Raw genomic sequence first — 14781 nt, 5'->3', positions numbered from 1 at the left:
GAAAAAACAACATCTACTCCAGCCTTTTTGCCTATTCTCTTCAAATTGTGGGACACAACATGAACATAAGGTATTACTGCCAGATTTTTTTGTGGAATGGGGGACAGCTTTGCGCTCCTTCAGCTTTTTCAATATCCCTTCTGCTACTGATGCCAGAATATGAAGGGGGTATTTTGCGTCTGTTAGCCTATCAACCTGATTGGAGAAACTAAATTCAAACTTGTGTGGGCAGGATTTTTGCATGGCATTTCGAAAGCATGACGCCTCAATGCCTCTTTTCACAAGCTTCGAATGGGCTGAGCTGTACGGAAGTAAGGGCTTTTTACCCCTAGGATCAAATGCCCAGCATACATGGAAATCAGTAAAATATAAGGTCAGATCAAGGAACTTAATGCGATCATTCACAGCCACTTCATGCGTAATTTCCAGCGGCGAAAGCACTTCACAGAATATCGCGCACAGGTCATTCACTTCCGCAGCGAAGCTAGCCGGGTCACAATCTAGTAAAATTAGGTAATCATCTACATATCGGAGCACTCTTGCAACTGTTGAGCTCATGAGTGATTGTTCGAGTGCCCTGTCAAGCTTAGCAAGAAACATGTCACTTAGCAATGGAGCGATGCAAGATCCTATGCAGATCCCATTCTTTTGAATAAAAACAGTACCTTCCCATTCTGCATAGGTTGACTGAAGGTACACTTGCAACAGGTCTAAAAAGCTTTCTGCCGAAATGCCACTAGCGTTCTGAAATGCTACCACTCCGTAGTCGTCAATTGCTTCACTAATGCACTTTAACAGCTTGTCATGAGGGATGGAATAATATAGGTCTTTTACATCAATGGAAAATGCGCGTAGGGGCTTGGCCTGGTCTGTTTTTAGAAATTCAATTACTTCTTCCGACTTTTTTACCTGATAAGGGTCGTCAATAGTTAGGTGAGCTAGGTTACTTTGTAAAAACTTCCCCAGGCTCTTCTGCCACGTGCCCTTCTCAGAAACTATCACTCGAAAAATGCAACCTCGACATGTTTTTTAGCGCGAAAACGCACAAAATAGACGTGCCTTTACGAGTGATAGTTTCTGAGAAGGGCACGTGGCACGTGAATCTTCTCCTGAGAAGGAGAAGATTTGACAGTCGTCGCCGTAGCTCAGAGGTAGAGCACCGGACGCGTAATTCGGAGGTCGTGGATTCGGATCCCACCGGCGGCAGTGGTTGTTTTTTCTTCTGCTTTTCTAATCAATTAGCTTTAAGCGATGACATATTCAGTAATATTCCAAATTGATCAGCACCACAAAATAAGTAAATAAATTAAAAATTCCCTGTGCCCCTTGGTTTCTGTGGCTGTTGGCCTCTTTCATATCAGTCATCATGTAATACTTGAACTACGTATTTGCTGGAAGTTGCAGAATAGAACAATGTTCTACACTCCGAGGATGCAAATGAGGAGTATGACCTATTTTTTGACAAAATAACCGACGTGCACTATACAGCTTTCCCCACCAATTCGGTAAAAAAATATCGCAAGGCCAGAAAGCCATGAATCACAAAAGAATTTTTGAAAAGAATGAAGCTTCGGGACGGATTATTCAACGTGTTTATTGAAGCCAAGGACTTGGATAAGTTAGCATGAGTATAAAAAAGTCAGAAATAAATAGATTTCAGATCTAAAAGAAATCCAGCACAGCTTACTATATCTAAACAATCGCAGGTACATACAGCTGCTCCCGGAAAACGTGGAGGCTAACGAAATCGGTACTTTCTAAAAATCGCAGCTCCTTACTGCGGGAACTTAGCATTGACAGTGTTGCATACTCAGGGTCGAACCTAGCCGAAAAATTAAATGATCAATTTCTAACTTTTGACACATCGGCTAGCTGCACAACTAGCCCGAACATTGATTTGTTACCGGCGAAATAGGCGACAGCAACTTTCTGCTGCCAACGACGCCGCTTGAAATCGGTACTGTTGTCGAGAAGCTGAAAGATGGCTGCCCTGATGACACCGCCGTTCGTGCAGTGAAAGAAGTGTCATGTATTTTATGTGTTCCTCTGTCCCACATCTTTAACTTTTTTCTCTGAGACGGGTTCTTTCCAGGCAAGATGAAAATCGCACGCGTCTGCGCAGTGCATAAATGCGGCGATCGAACAGCCCTTGGCAATTGCCGACCTGTATCCGTGTTACCACTGTTTTGAGAGATAGCAGAGCACGTAATCGATTCAATGTTTGCTTGGTTTTTGGTTAATAAATGCATCAAAACAGAGCACAAATACGTGTTTCAGAAAGGCAAGTCACTTGAGTCTGCCTTACTGAGTATTAAGAAAAAATAACTGCAAACATAAGAAACAAACTTTACACATGTTTAATATTCTGAGTTTTCACGACGGCTTTTGTTCTGTAAAACATAATGTCTTTTTGCAAACCTTGACCTATATGGTATTCGGGGTAATGCACTTGGTCGAAAGTTACCCCAAGAATCGCTCTCAATTGGTAGGCCTCGGGAACAATACATCTAGCTTGCAAATTGTCACGTATGGTGTCGCACAGGGCTCGATCTTAGGGCGAATCCTATTCTTGGTGTATATAAATGATGTTTTAAAGATACCCGCAACACTCTTATATGCAGAATATACGAATATGTTATTTCATCGAAATAGCATAAGAAGCTTAATAACTCAAGCAGATACATGGCTTCGGGGTCTGTCGTCCTGGCTCTGCTGCTGATGTTAAATGCTGAGAAAACAAACTAAGTGTTATTTCATGAGAAAAATATACTGACGTCTCTGTCGCTCTTGTTGTTTAAGGGAAACCACTGAAACGAGTGAGTTCAGAAAACTTTCTGAGATTTTATATTGAAGAATATTTGAACTGGACTGAACATGTCATGCAGGCATTGCGGAATCAGGGTGTGAAAGAGTGCTATGTGAAAATATTGGAAGATATTTATAACGATTGGACAGCTACTATAGTTCTCCGTAAATTCAGCAATAAAATTCCAATACGGAAAGGTGTCAGGCAAGGAGACGCGATCTCGCCAATGCTCTTCACTGCCTGCTTGCAGGAGGTATTCCGGGGCCTGAAATGGGAACAGTTGGGGATAAGAGTTAGTGGAGAATACCTGAGTAATTTGCGATTCGCTGATGACATTGCCTTGCTAAGTCACTCAGGACATGAACTGCAAAGCATGATCAATCAGTTAGACAGGCAGAGCAGAACGGTGGGGCAAAGAATTAACATGCAGAAAACCAAAGCAATGTTCAACAGCCTAGCACGGGAACAGCAGTTCGCAGTTGGTAGCCAGGTGATGGAAGTAGTAAGAGAATATGTCTGCATAGGGCAGGTAGTGACCGCAGATCCGGATCATGAGAGGGAAATAACTAGAAGAATAAAAATGGGGTGGAGCGCATGCATATGGCGGATTTTCTCAGATCATGAATGGCAGTTTACCAATATCCTTGCAATCAAGGTGGAAAGCTGGGCTAGTTGGTGTGTCATAGTTAATTAAAAGACGTGCGCATAAAACTATGACAAAGACAGAGAAGGAGACAGGACGAGCGCTAAACATCAACTGAAGATTTACTACAACAAACAGGTGCATAAAAGCACTTCAGTGGCACATGCGCACAGTGAGTTAAAAAGCACAAACTAATCAAAATGTGGCAAACTGCTTCGGAGATACATGGTTTCTTTCCTGGTCAGCGCAAGTGATGTCGTGCTGACACAATTCAATTCAAGTTTATTTGCATCTATACATGTACAGATGACGAAAGTGCAGACAAAAAGCTAAATGGATTTGGCTTGACGGGGCCTGTACCCCCTACAGAAATGGCACTATGCACAATAAAGAGAACGCAAAGATACAATAAGGGATAAACGAAAAAAAGCATTAGTGATCATTCTATAACAGAAATAAATACGGGCACAAAAAAAATGAATGATAGAATGCTGAAAGGATTTAAATAGCAGAAAGCGTATAGCATAAAATTATACAAATAAAATAGCTTTCAAATTCACAAGCATAAATAATAAGTTACTAACAAGCAAAGAAAATTGGTTAGGCATTCATGGCGTCAGTGTACACTACAGCAAAGCACACAAAACAAAAAAAGGAATCCAGAATGAGCCCATACAAGGAGAGATACGTTGTTATTAAGTTTCTAATGAGTTTAACAAAGATGGCAGTGTGTGGCGTAACATTTGTTGACCGTAGTTAGTGCGCGTTTTAGGAACGTACCATGTTTCTCTGTGACGTGTGTTGTAAATGTTAGAACTCATTGTCAATACAGATAAATGCTCGAAGAATTTGGTGTTCTGTTTCTTTGCAATAGTGAAACGCTTGAGTAAAGTACTACGATATATGGAGGTGACCGGTTGTAAGTTGAGGGCACTGAAAAAGGCTGCGTATGAGCGTCCTGTAAGGAATTAGCGATAGCGCGCACTGCTTTCTTTTGCAAAAGATAAAGTTTTGTGATGTTAGACATCGTGGTGTTTCCCGACACTAAATGGCAGCAATTCAGATGGGACAGGAAGAGACAGTTGTAAAGCAGCTTTTTCACGCTCAAGGGAAGAAAAAATCGAAGTTTCCTTAGTACTCCCACAACAAGAGCGATTTTGTTAGCAACTGAGTCTGTACAAAGATTCCAAAGTAAGTTCTCTTGAAATACGACCCCGAGGCACTGAATGGATGGCACAATGTTGATAACCGAGGAACCCATTTGCAAATGGCCGTCAATGTGGACATTTTTGTTTTTAGGTTGAAAAAGTACAGCCTTTGTCTTGCTTTTATTTATAGACAGTGAATGCAATGAACTCCATCGATTGAGTTCGCTTAAAGCAGCGTTCGCAAGAGCCGACAGGGCCCTTGCACAACCAGATGTAAAAAAACAGACTAGTGTCGTCAGCGTATATGATGAATTGGGCAGTGGTGTCAATATTTATTATGTCGTTAATGTAAATATTAAATAACAAAGGTCCAAGAATGCTTCCTTGAGGTACACCAGAATGAATGGGTAAGTTATCTGAAAGACAGTTCTTTATTGAAACCCTCTGACACCTGAACTGCCGATAGCTTTTGATTAAGCTAAGGAATGGGCCCCTGAAACCATAAATTTCAAGTTTTGTTAGCAGTGTGGTGTGATTAAGTGTGTCAAAAGCCTTTGAAAAATCGATGAAAACGCCTAGTGTCACAGTTATCCCCTTCCCTGTTGATGTGATAAGCCTCACAAATTTCACGGCCTAACCTCGTTCCTCTCCTACCCAGCACACACGTGGCATCAAACGCCGGTACGCACCCGCACCGCTTACAATGCGAGGCCAAATGGCTGCCCCCGCCAATGAATCCACCAGCGTGCGATGCTCTCGTAGCCGTTCATTTAGGCAGCGTCCAGACTGCCCCACGTAGCATCTACCACAGAGAGGGGCATGCGGTATACAATGCCAGCAGTGCACGGAACGAACTTGCACTCGTGGTTTTGTGGTGCAGACCGGTTTCTTCTTCTCATTGACGGCTTTGCACATGCGCACCAGCTTTTCGGGGGCAGTGAACATGACGTCGACGCCGCACTTCCCTCCGACTTTCCTCAGCCGATGCGAAAGCTGGTGCACGTACGGTATGGGCGTACTCCTGAGCCTTTTGGAACTTCCTCCGGCTGCCACGCCAGGGCGGCCACCTGCCCCGACTTCTTTAAGGAGGCATTCCGCCACAGCCATCACTGTGTCCTTAGGAAAACCGGCCTTCTTCAACCGGAGCACTTGCATTTGCAAGCTGCCCTCAATCTTGTGCTGCCAAGACTTCTCGAGAGCACCCCGCAGGCAACTTTTTGCAATCCCCCGTTTTACTAATTTAGAATGGGCCGAATTATACGCTAAAATTTATTTTTTGTGCGCGGCTGGTACGACCAACAGATGTGCCCACTGCCAAAAATCAAACATAGCTCGAGGAACTGGAGGCACCCGTTCACTGGAACTTCGTACGTGAACCTCAGCTTGCCAGAACAATCACCGAAAATCTCTTGAACACTTTTTACAACCTGTGGTTTGTCGCTCTCGTTCTTAAGATGCATAAACACAATAAAGGCATCCACGTACCTAAAACACTTCACAATACTCTTTTCCTCTTCCATGCACGCTGCAACGCGCTTGTCAAACTGTCCTAAAAAGATTTCACTAAGAATCTCTTGCATAGCCCAGATTCTTAGTGAAATCTTTGCATGCTATGATTACGTCGAGTGCTATCGGAAAATCAATATAAATTGCACAAACGATTTGTCTTTCTTGAAAAGAAAATGTTATTAGCTCTTTTTTTCTCAATTAATACAATCTCTGTCGACGTCTTTTGCCTGAACCATTGTAGGGTTTTTATTGCGGGGATAGATGCGTTTTCATCGTTTAACCGCGGCTGACACAGTTCAAAACCGCCGAACCTCACCAAGTTGTCGCGTACGCTACCAGGCACACGCCGACCACGGCGGGCCTTGCCCTGAGGGAAACATAGGAAAGAAACTCTGGCTGACACAAACAAGGCATTTATTGCGGCGACAACTTCAACGCCAGCTAGCTACAAAATACGCTGAGGAATCGAGGTTGTCGGACTCACCAGGACGGTTACGAGCCAAAGTTCACCCACGCTAGGGCGCGGTATATTCTGCGGCAGAACGGGACGACATGCGGGAGAACGTTCATCCGAACGAGGCTTCGCTTCGTGCCGCCGGCCGAAAGCGGGTGTGAACGTCCGCTGGAATCCCGAACCGAAGAGGGCCGCCTCTCCCGTGCGCCGCAACCACGCTACCCGTGGCGCTCGTGTCACTGTGGCACCGGCGCCATCTCTTGTTTGTTAGCTATGCTAGGGAGGGTGCATCGCGGAGAAGTCAACCACAAGGGACGAGTAGGGCGCATCCCCACATCCCTCAACCTTAAATAAACACACGCACCTGAACGTACAAGCTATGGAGGAGTCTCCTGGTCTTCGTGCACTTGAGGCAAGTCTTGCAACAGAGGTCACACCGACAGCGTCTACGCAGACTTCCGCGGTTTTCCGAAGGCGGCGTGAAGGTCTCCGCTGGGACGACTCGCATGGCCCATCGGCTCCGTGTCCGCAGGCCCGCGAAGAGGAGGCCGGTTGACAACTGCAGGCCAGGATTCTGCAGTAGTCGCCAGGGTAACAGCGGCCGGAGGTGGCTGCTATCTGCTATCGCCACAGCTGCCCCGGATGGATGCGCCGAACAGGATACAGGCAGCTCCGTTGCAGAAGGCGGCAGCGAGACGATGTGCAGAGGACTGCAAGCCTGGGTGGCTCCACTGTATCTGCAAGATTTCCGAAACACACTCCGCATGCCGTTAACATAGGTCACGGCAGGGGAAACGGCGTCCGCAACGGCCTTTTGCAGCAATGCTTACCTCGCTAGAAAAACGTGTCTGGTGGTTATGCAAACGCTAAGTTGATGAACAAAGCCCTTTATTGAGTTAAACGAGACTTCTCAGTTCATGTGAGGCTATAAAAACGAGCGGGCAGCAAAGTGCGCCCCCCTCTCAGCACTACGGTCCGGTGGTCGTGTCTGTTCCGACGAGGTGCAGGAAACTCCGAAAAGCCTTAGGCCGACCTACGATTGTGACATCGACCCTGAATAAAACAAAGCCCCGGTAAGGGTTACGTGCGCGCATCCGCGAGTACACATCAGCTCTGTGGGGAGGTCCTGCCCCGCTCACTGCACGAAGCAGCTTATTAGCGCCCGGCACCCACCGTATCAGACGGTGTCGGAGCGCCCGGCGCTGTCGAAGTGGCGGGTGAAGATATCACGCCGGAGGAAGTTTACGAGAAGTTTGGCTTGCGCGTCGCCGGAGAGAAGAAGACCCAGGAGCAAGACAGCACGCTAAGTCTAACGCCGCTGAACGGGGGGCCGGCGGATGCCGGGTATCGTCGCCTGCAGCGGAAAAATTTCAAGAGCAAGCTACTTAAGGCAGCGAGGATGCCTGTGTTGCCGAGGCAAGATATCAAGATCGTCATGCGTCCCAGGGGAGGCCTGAACCTTGGGGAAGAGGAAGAGTCTAGAATCGAGAGCAGCCGAGCTATCATCGCAGCGGCGAAGGTGAGTGGCGAGGAGGTGGCGCAAAATGTTATCTGCGGGAACAAACAGCAAAACATAGTCGTTATCAGTACGCCTAACTGAGAGAACGCCGACCGCTACTCGGCAGTCAGAAACCTCACTATCAGCGGCCCGGCACACCAAGTAAGCGCCTACGATACCGCCCCCCACGGCACCGTTAAGGGCGTCATCAGGGGTGTTCCGATGACGGACACTATTAAAGAAATCAACGACTATATCGTTCAAGAGTATAATCCTACTGCTCTGCAAGCCAACCGCATCAGCAAGACGACAACGGTGGTAATCGCATTCGACGGCGACAAGGTCCCGAAATACATCAGATACGGCAACCTGCTGGTCGAGTGTTCGCTGTATCGCAAGCAGATCGATATGTGCTGCCGGTGTGGTCGCCTCGGTCACCGGATGGACGTTTGTCCTAACCCCGAAGACAAGATATGCCGTGGTTGCGGCATGAAGAATCCCGAAGAAAGCCACGTTTGCAGTAACCTCAAGTGCAGCCTCTGCGGGGGCAACGTGCACCTCAGCGCGGACAAGGAGTGTAAAGCGAGACTGAAGACACCATACGTCGTTCGAAAACGGCGTTGGGAACGTCAGAAACGAGAAGAGGTGCAGCAGCCAAGGGGGGCAGGGTGGCAGGCGCTGGACGGGCGTCGCAGCCGCTCCCAGACAAGGCGAGGGAGAAGCGATACCAGGTCACCATCGGCAGCTGGGGCTCACAGGCGCGAATCTCGTTCGCGCTCCAAGTCGAAGACCCGGCGGAGCAACGGCGCCGAGAAACAGGTGGGCTGGGCAGCGGCGTCTCCCGTCGCTCTCGACAATAGCAATTTCCCTCCCCTTCGCTCCTCCCACCTTTCCAAAGACAACGAGTGTAGACATTGTCTGGAACTCAAACAGATGATAGAGAGGCAGAATAATCCAATAAAGAGCCAAAACGATCAGATTCAGGAAATGATGGAGTGCATCGAGACGCTCAGTAGAACAACGAACAGTGATACTGATGTAAGTGTACTTAAAAGGAAAGTACCCAAGAGAGACACCACCAGCACTGTTCCGGCGGCGACGAAGCCAACCACGCCGCCGGCGTTGACGCAGTCTGTGACGCAAGCTCCACCGACAGAAACGGCTGCTGTTGCCGTACAGGAAGGGAAAGTCGAGGCCGCTGTTCCTCCGACAATAGAGTCGGTCATGAGCATGCTTACGCATATCTCCAGCCAAGTTTCTCACATGTCTGCGCAAGTAAACAGTCTAACAGTTAGAAGGGATAATGTGGAGGCCAAATGCAGCCAACTCTCCGTTAGAGTCATGACGTTGGATGCAAAAAATAAGCATCTCACGGTTGCCAAGATTGAAGTCACCACGACTTAATCTATGGGTCAGGCCGCGAAAAGTTGGTTCCGTGCGCAATTCTACCGCTCAAAAAAGTACACAATGACGAAGACTAAAGGAAAGCAGACAGAGACTGCGACGTTACTTCAATGGAATTGTAGGAGTATTAGAAACAAGATAGGGGAGTTACAACTTTACGTCGATAAATTGGACCAGAGGCCGGAAATCATAGCGTTACAAGAGACCAACGGCCGGGCCAAGCTCGCGGGATACATTACGTATACGGACCCCAGCGAAAAGGGTACTGCGATCTTGGTCCGCAGCAACGTGGCGGCCACACAGCACGTGACCGCTCAGCGAGGCTGCGAACATACATTTATCGAAATTCACAGCACAACAGTGGGGGGTGACAAGAACATTTTCGTCACGAATGCCTATTGTCGACCGTCCTGCAGGGTCATTGACTTTCAAGGCACCATATTCGACTGCATTAAAGAAGCGAGAACAAGACCGCTTTTAGTGCTAGGAGGTTTCAACGCGGCCCACACGATGTGGAGCTACAAATATTCGTCGAAAAGAGGAAACCAATTGGTAAAAGCTATAGAGGATCACGACATGCAGGTGCTTAATGAACCGGGCGTACCGACCAGGACAGGCACTAGCACGGTCAGAGACACCACTCCTGATCTGACGTTAATTCGGGGGAACCCCTACGTTACTTGGCGTACCACGGGGGCAAATCTTGGCTCAGGTCACGACATCATTTGTGTAACCCTCGGGGGGACCGACATCAAGGCGAAACTGGGTCAAGCCAACATCAGAGACTGGGACCGGTTACGTAGAAGCGCAGCCAGTGAAGGCGAGGACGAGGACCAAGACATATGAGGCGTGGGCCAAAAAGCAACGCGAGTTTGTAAAGAAATTTACGCGGAAGATTACTACGACTACGAAAGTTCCCTTAGCCACATGTGGGCGGCCAGGCACAGTCTTACTCGCAGGTGGAAGAGACAAAGTCATAACAAGAAGCTTCGCAGACGTGTACATACGCTCAACAAGCAGGCGGCCGAGTATGCGGAGCAGCTATGCAGAGAAAATTGGATGAAGATCTGTGACGACCTGCAAGGCACACTGTCTACAAAGAAGACCTGGAAGCTGTTGCGGCACCTCATAGATCCGTTAAAAAGCAAGAGCGCATGCGCTCGAGACCTCGCAAGAACGATCTACAGTTACGACGGGGACGGGGAGAAGCTCATTCGTGAACTCACACGTAATAGCTCAAGACCGAGAAGAGCGGTAACCCGACTCCCGAGTATGAAGGGGATAGCAACGTCGAGATGGATGAAGCCTTCTCCGAGCTGGAGCTGGTTGCGGCCATCGATGAAAGTAATCAAGGCAGCGCACCAAGCATTGACGGCATTACATTCAAGATGCTAAAAAATATGAGCGACAAAAGCCGAGCTGAAGTGCTAAACCTCGCCAACGCGTCCTGGGAGAAGGGTTCGTTTCCAAAAGAATGGAAAGAAGCGGAGGTACGTTTCATTCCCAAGCCGGGGAAACCACCCCACGTCGACAACCTGCGCCCCATCTCCCTCACGTCGTGTGTGGGGAATGTGGTCGAGCGTATGGTTTTCAAAAGACTACAGAGACATTTGGACGTCACTGATCAGATGCCACCGACTATGCACGGATTCCAAAGGCACCTGAGCACGCAAGACGTCTTGGTGCAACTACACGAGCTAGTTATCAAGCAAGCGAAGCCTCATAGCCAAAAGCTATCCTGGCGCTCGATCTTCAGGGGGCCTTCGATAACGTTACACACGAAAGTATCCTCCGTACCCTGCGCCAAACGGGGTGCGGAAAGCGCAACTTCAAGTATATGCAGGATTTCTTAAGCAACAGAACGGCAACAATCAAAATTGGAGAAGTCGAAACCAATAGCCCTGGGAGACAGAGGCACCCCGCAATGGTCAGTTCTTTCGCCGCTTCTCTTCAACCTGGCTCTCCTCCCTCTCCCGACTTTGCTTCAAGACATAGAGGGCACAGATCACGCTCTTAACGCAGACGAAATCACCGTGTGGACGTCGAGGGCAGGGCCGGAGAGTTGGATGGAGGAGACCCTTCAGAGAGTGGCAAAGACCGTGCACGAGTTCGCTCAATCGTGCGGCCTCAGCTGCTCGCCCCAGAAGTCGGAGTTACTCGTCGTCAAACCAAGAAGAAACAAAGGAGACCAAGAAAACGTCCGCATCACCATCGACGGCGCGAACATAACGCCAACCACGCAAGCACGTATTCTGGGTGTCATCTTCCAGAACAACGGCAAGGCGGGGACGTCGCTCGCCAAGATCGTGGTTTCAACGGAACAAATTTCGCACATGATCAGAAGAGTAACGAAGAGAAAAAGAAGATTCAAGGAGGACGATGCAGTGACGCTCGTCCAGACCTTCGTGACGTCGCGCATCGTTTACGCGGCGCCGTACCTGAAGTTACTCAAGAAAGACAGGGACCTGTTGAACATCATTATACGCAAGGCAACAAAGATGGCGCTGGGCATACCGACGTATTATTCGACCGACAAGCTTCTCGGCATGACCAAGCACAACGACGTTGAAGAGTTAATAGAAGCTCATCTGTCTAATCAAAGAGTCCGGCTCAGTCAACCTTCGGCGGGACGTCGCGTTCTTGCAAAGTTGGGCTGGCAAGAGGCAGACCGGAAGGAAACGGGACCGTTACCCAGGTTGTGGGCGCATAAAATCGTGAGTAAACCGCTGCCTCGAAACATGAGGCCTGGTCGTAACGACGGCCGCAAAGCGGCTCGTATAGCGGCCTTGACGGATACATTAGAGAGAATAGAAGAAGAGGAACAGGGTGTCACTCTGTTCAGACGCTTCGTTACCCATGTTTTCATCGAAAGCCACGCTGGCAGTTACGACGCGGGATATGCTCGTAACCTGCGCCTGTATTGAGACGTCTTTTCCAGAGGTGGCAGAAGAGGCCGCGATAGCGTTTCACTCGCGCAGCCCAAAGTTGGAAGGACTGTCACCGACTCGCAAAAGGCGTATAACAGAAAGGGGTGGGTGTCTCTTGCGGCACTAGGAATTCTCAAAAGTAAACGCGACTTTCCTGAAAGGAAAGTTGAGTTGATATGGAAACCGGCTCACTCTGGGCTGGAGGGCAACGAGCTTGCCCACCAGTTCGCCCGAGAGATGGAACACCGGGCAGAGGCAGGTGAGCCACAGTCCATTATTAGTTATCAGGAAATTACGAACTATTACAAGACGGAGAGGCCCCGATCCTCACAAATCGCTTACCAGAGAACAGCAAGCGATCTACAGGCAGATGCAGGCAGGATCCTTCCCGCACCCTTACCTTCAACACGAGATGTACCCGGAAAGGTACCAGAAGGAATGTGATTTCTGCAAGACTTAGGCATGCTCCAACATGTCATTGGAGTATGCAACTTCATCAAGGAAATTCCCCCACCTCTTACCTGCCCCACTACCCCACCCCATCCCTCATCCTCCCTTACCGAGCGATGGGAGACCTTGCTAACCAGCCCCGCCGTGGAAGACCAGCTCGTCCCGATCTCCAGGGGCCAGGAGGCCAGGGATGCATATGGGTCCCGTGAAGAGGGAACCACTCTAATCGACGGCGTCTAAGCAGACGTCGTATTTAGCTCGAGCAAATAAAGTTGTTTCTCTCTCTTCCGAGCTGCATTCCATCGGGACCGTAGCGGCACGTGTGGTCCACAGGCCACATGGCTCCCGGAGCAGCGACTCCCAGACTGAAAACAGAGAAAGTAGAGAAAATATGTACAGAAAACTGGCAGCACCCACTCGGCTTCCGTGCTCATTCGCTTCGGGCTCGGCAACTACGCGGGCGCTAGGCCTCGTACTCTCTCGATGCGGAAACAAGTGGTTCTGGTGCTGAAGATATTCCAGAAAAAAAAAATTTTGAAGAAAAATGTGCTGAGCATGTCGCAAAGTTGAAGCATGCCGCAGGTCCTTGCGATCAGTACTCAAACTAGGCCTAACACTTGTCAAGTCCGGACAAAGAGCGTTCCCCAAAACGGTGAGACAGTTATCCAATGTCCCAAGAGCCGGCCCCATGTTTGGAGCCAGATGCGGGGTTTTAATTGGGGGGGGGGGGGGGGATAAATGCGCTTTCCCCGCTCATCCGCCGCTGACACAGTTCAAAACCGTGGTCGCGTACGCTACCGGCCGCACGCCGACCACGGCGAGCCTTGCTCCCAGAGAACGACACCCCGGCTGAAACAAGCAGGGCAGCAGTTTATAACGCCAGCTAGCAACAAAATACGTTCCTCCCCAGAAGGATTCGCTTCGCGCCGCCGGGTCGCGCCTGAACGTCCGCTGAAATCCCGAACCGGAGAGGGCCTCCTCGCCCGCGCGCAGCAACTCCGCCATCCGGGGCGCTTGTGTGCCTGCGACACCGGTTGCCTCCCTTGTTAGTTAAGGTAACTAACTATGCTAGCATCGCGGGGAAGCCAACCACAGGGGGCTAGTAGAGCGCGTCACTACAAGCCGCGCCTACAGTCGGATAGAACTTGTTGCTTTACTAAGAATGAATTTAGTCTAGCACACATAATTTTTTTCTCAGCCTTTCGCCAGCACAGGAGGAACGGAGAGTTGCCCATAATTCGCTAAATCTGCTGTCGCACCACCCTTGTGAACAGAAACAACGTTGGCTATTTGCATTTGCTTGGGAAAGATGCCGGAAGAAAGGGTGAGGTTGTTGATGTATGTCACTAGTCGCTTCAGTATATCAATAAAGACTTGATTAGTGATTTGAAAACCCTTTTTGCGCTCTGTATTACTTGTATTCTGGTTTGCAAAAAGAGTTATTTCATGCTCTCTTACAGGCTACAAAAATTATGACTCCGAAACACACGGCGATTGATAATTATGATACATGACTAGAGAAAGAACAACAAAGGGCGCTTGTAATGTTGATTAAAGGTCGGTAAAGTGATTCGAGAATAGTGATGACTTTACCATCCTCCATTATGCTTTCATTGTTAGTATTCGTGCCTTAATTCAAAAACTTTTTTCAGTTGGTACCACGAGTTGCTCTCACTAGCATTTGCCGCGTAGGAAAAAATATTAATGAAATATTGCAGCTTTCTGGTGCGTAGTTCATGACTTCGTTGATTGCAAAATTTTTTATACTCTTCCAGTTCAGCGAGATACCGGGATTTCAAAAAACTGTCCATAGAGCTCTTGTTTTCTCTTTATTTTGAGCAGTAATTCCCTTGAGATCCAGGCTTTCATAGCTTTGCGTTAACGTGAAAATACCAGTGGGAAGCAGTTGTCATAAACTGTTTTGGTTTTCGTTATTAAGGTG

General features: G+C 48.6%; 1 protein-coding gene and 1 long non-coding RNA gene across 2 annotated transcripts; one reads left to right on the top strand and one right to left on the bottom strand.

The window, feature by feature from the left end:
* Positions 1-1220: 1220 nt before the first annotated feature.
* On the bottom strand, positions 1221-7978 carry LOC149327716 (uncharacterized). Its single transcript, XR_016286498.1, has 3 exons — positions 7734-7978; positions 6925-7613; positions 1221-3071 (listed from the first exon to the last, which is right to left on the bottom strand). It is a non-coding gene; the product is annotated as an uncharacterized LOC149327716 (long non-coding RNA).
* A 215-nt stretch (positions 7979-8193) lies between these two features.
* LOC149327715 (uncharacterized) lies at positions 8194-13125 on the top strand. Its single transcript, XM_089564147.1, has one exon. The coding sequence runs from the start codon at positions 8281-8283 to the stop codon at positions 9460-9462; it is 1182 nt and encodes a 393-aa protein (XP_089420273.1). The 5' UTR covers positions 8194-8280; the 3' UTR covers positions 9463-13125.
* The last annotated feature ends 1656 nt before the right edge of the window (positions 13126-14781 follow it).

Source organism: Amblyomma mixtum, chromosome 10 (assembly GCF_055824585.1).
Source record: "Amblyomma mixtum isolate Tamu chromosome 10, ASM5582458v1, whole genome shotgun sequence".
In the NCBI taxonomy this organism is placed as follows: domain Eukaryota; kingdom Metazoa; phylum Arthropoda; class Arachnida; order Ixodida; family Ixodidae; genus Amblyomma; species Amblyomma mixtum.
The sequence above is the reverse complement of the archived record's forward strand: the minus strand, read 5'-3'. Positions and strand labels throughout refer to the sequence as shown.

Excerpts from the sequence above, each read along its gene's own strand:
- LOC149327715 (XM_089564147.1), top strand. The coding sequence starts at position 8,281 with ATGACGGACACTATTAAAGAAATCAACGACTATATCGTTCAAGAGTAT.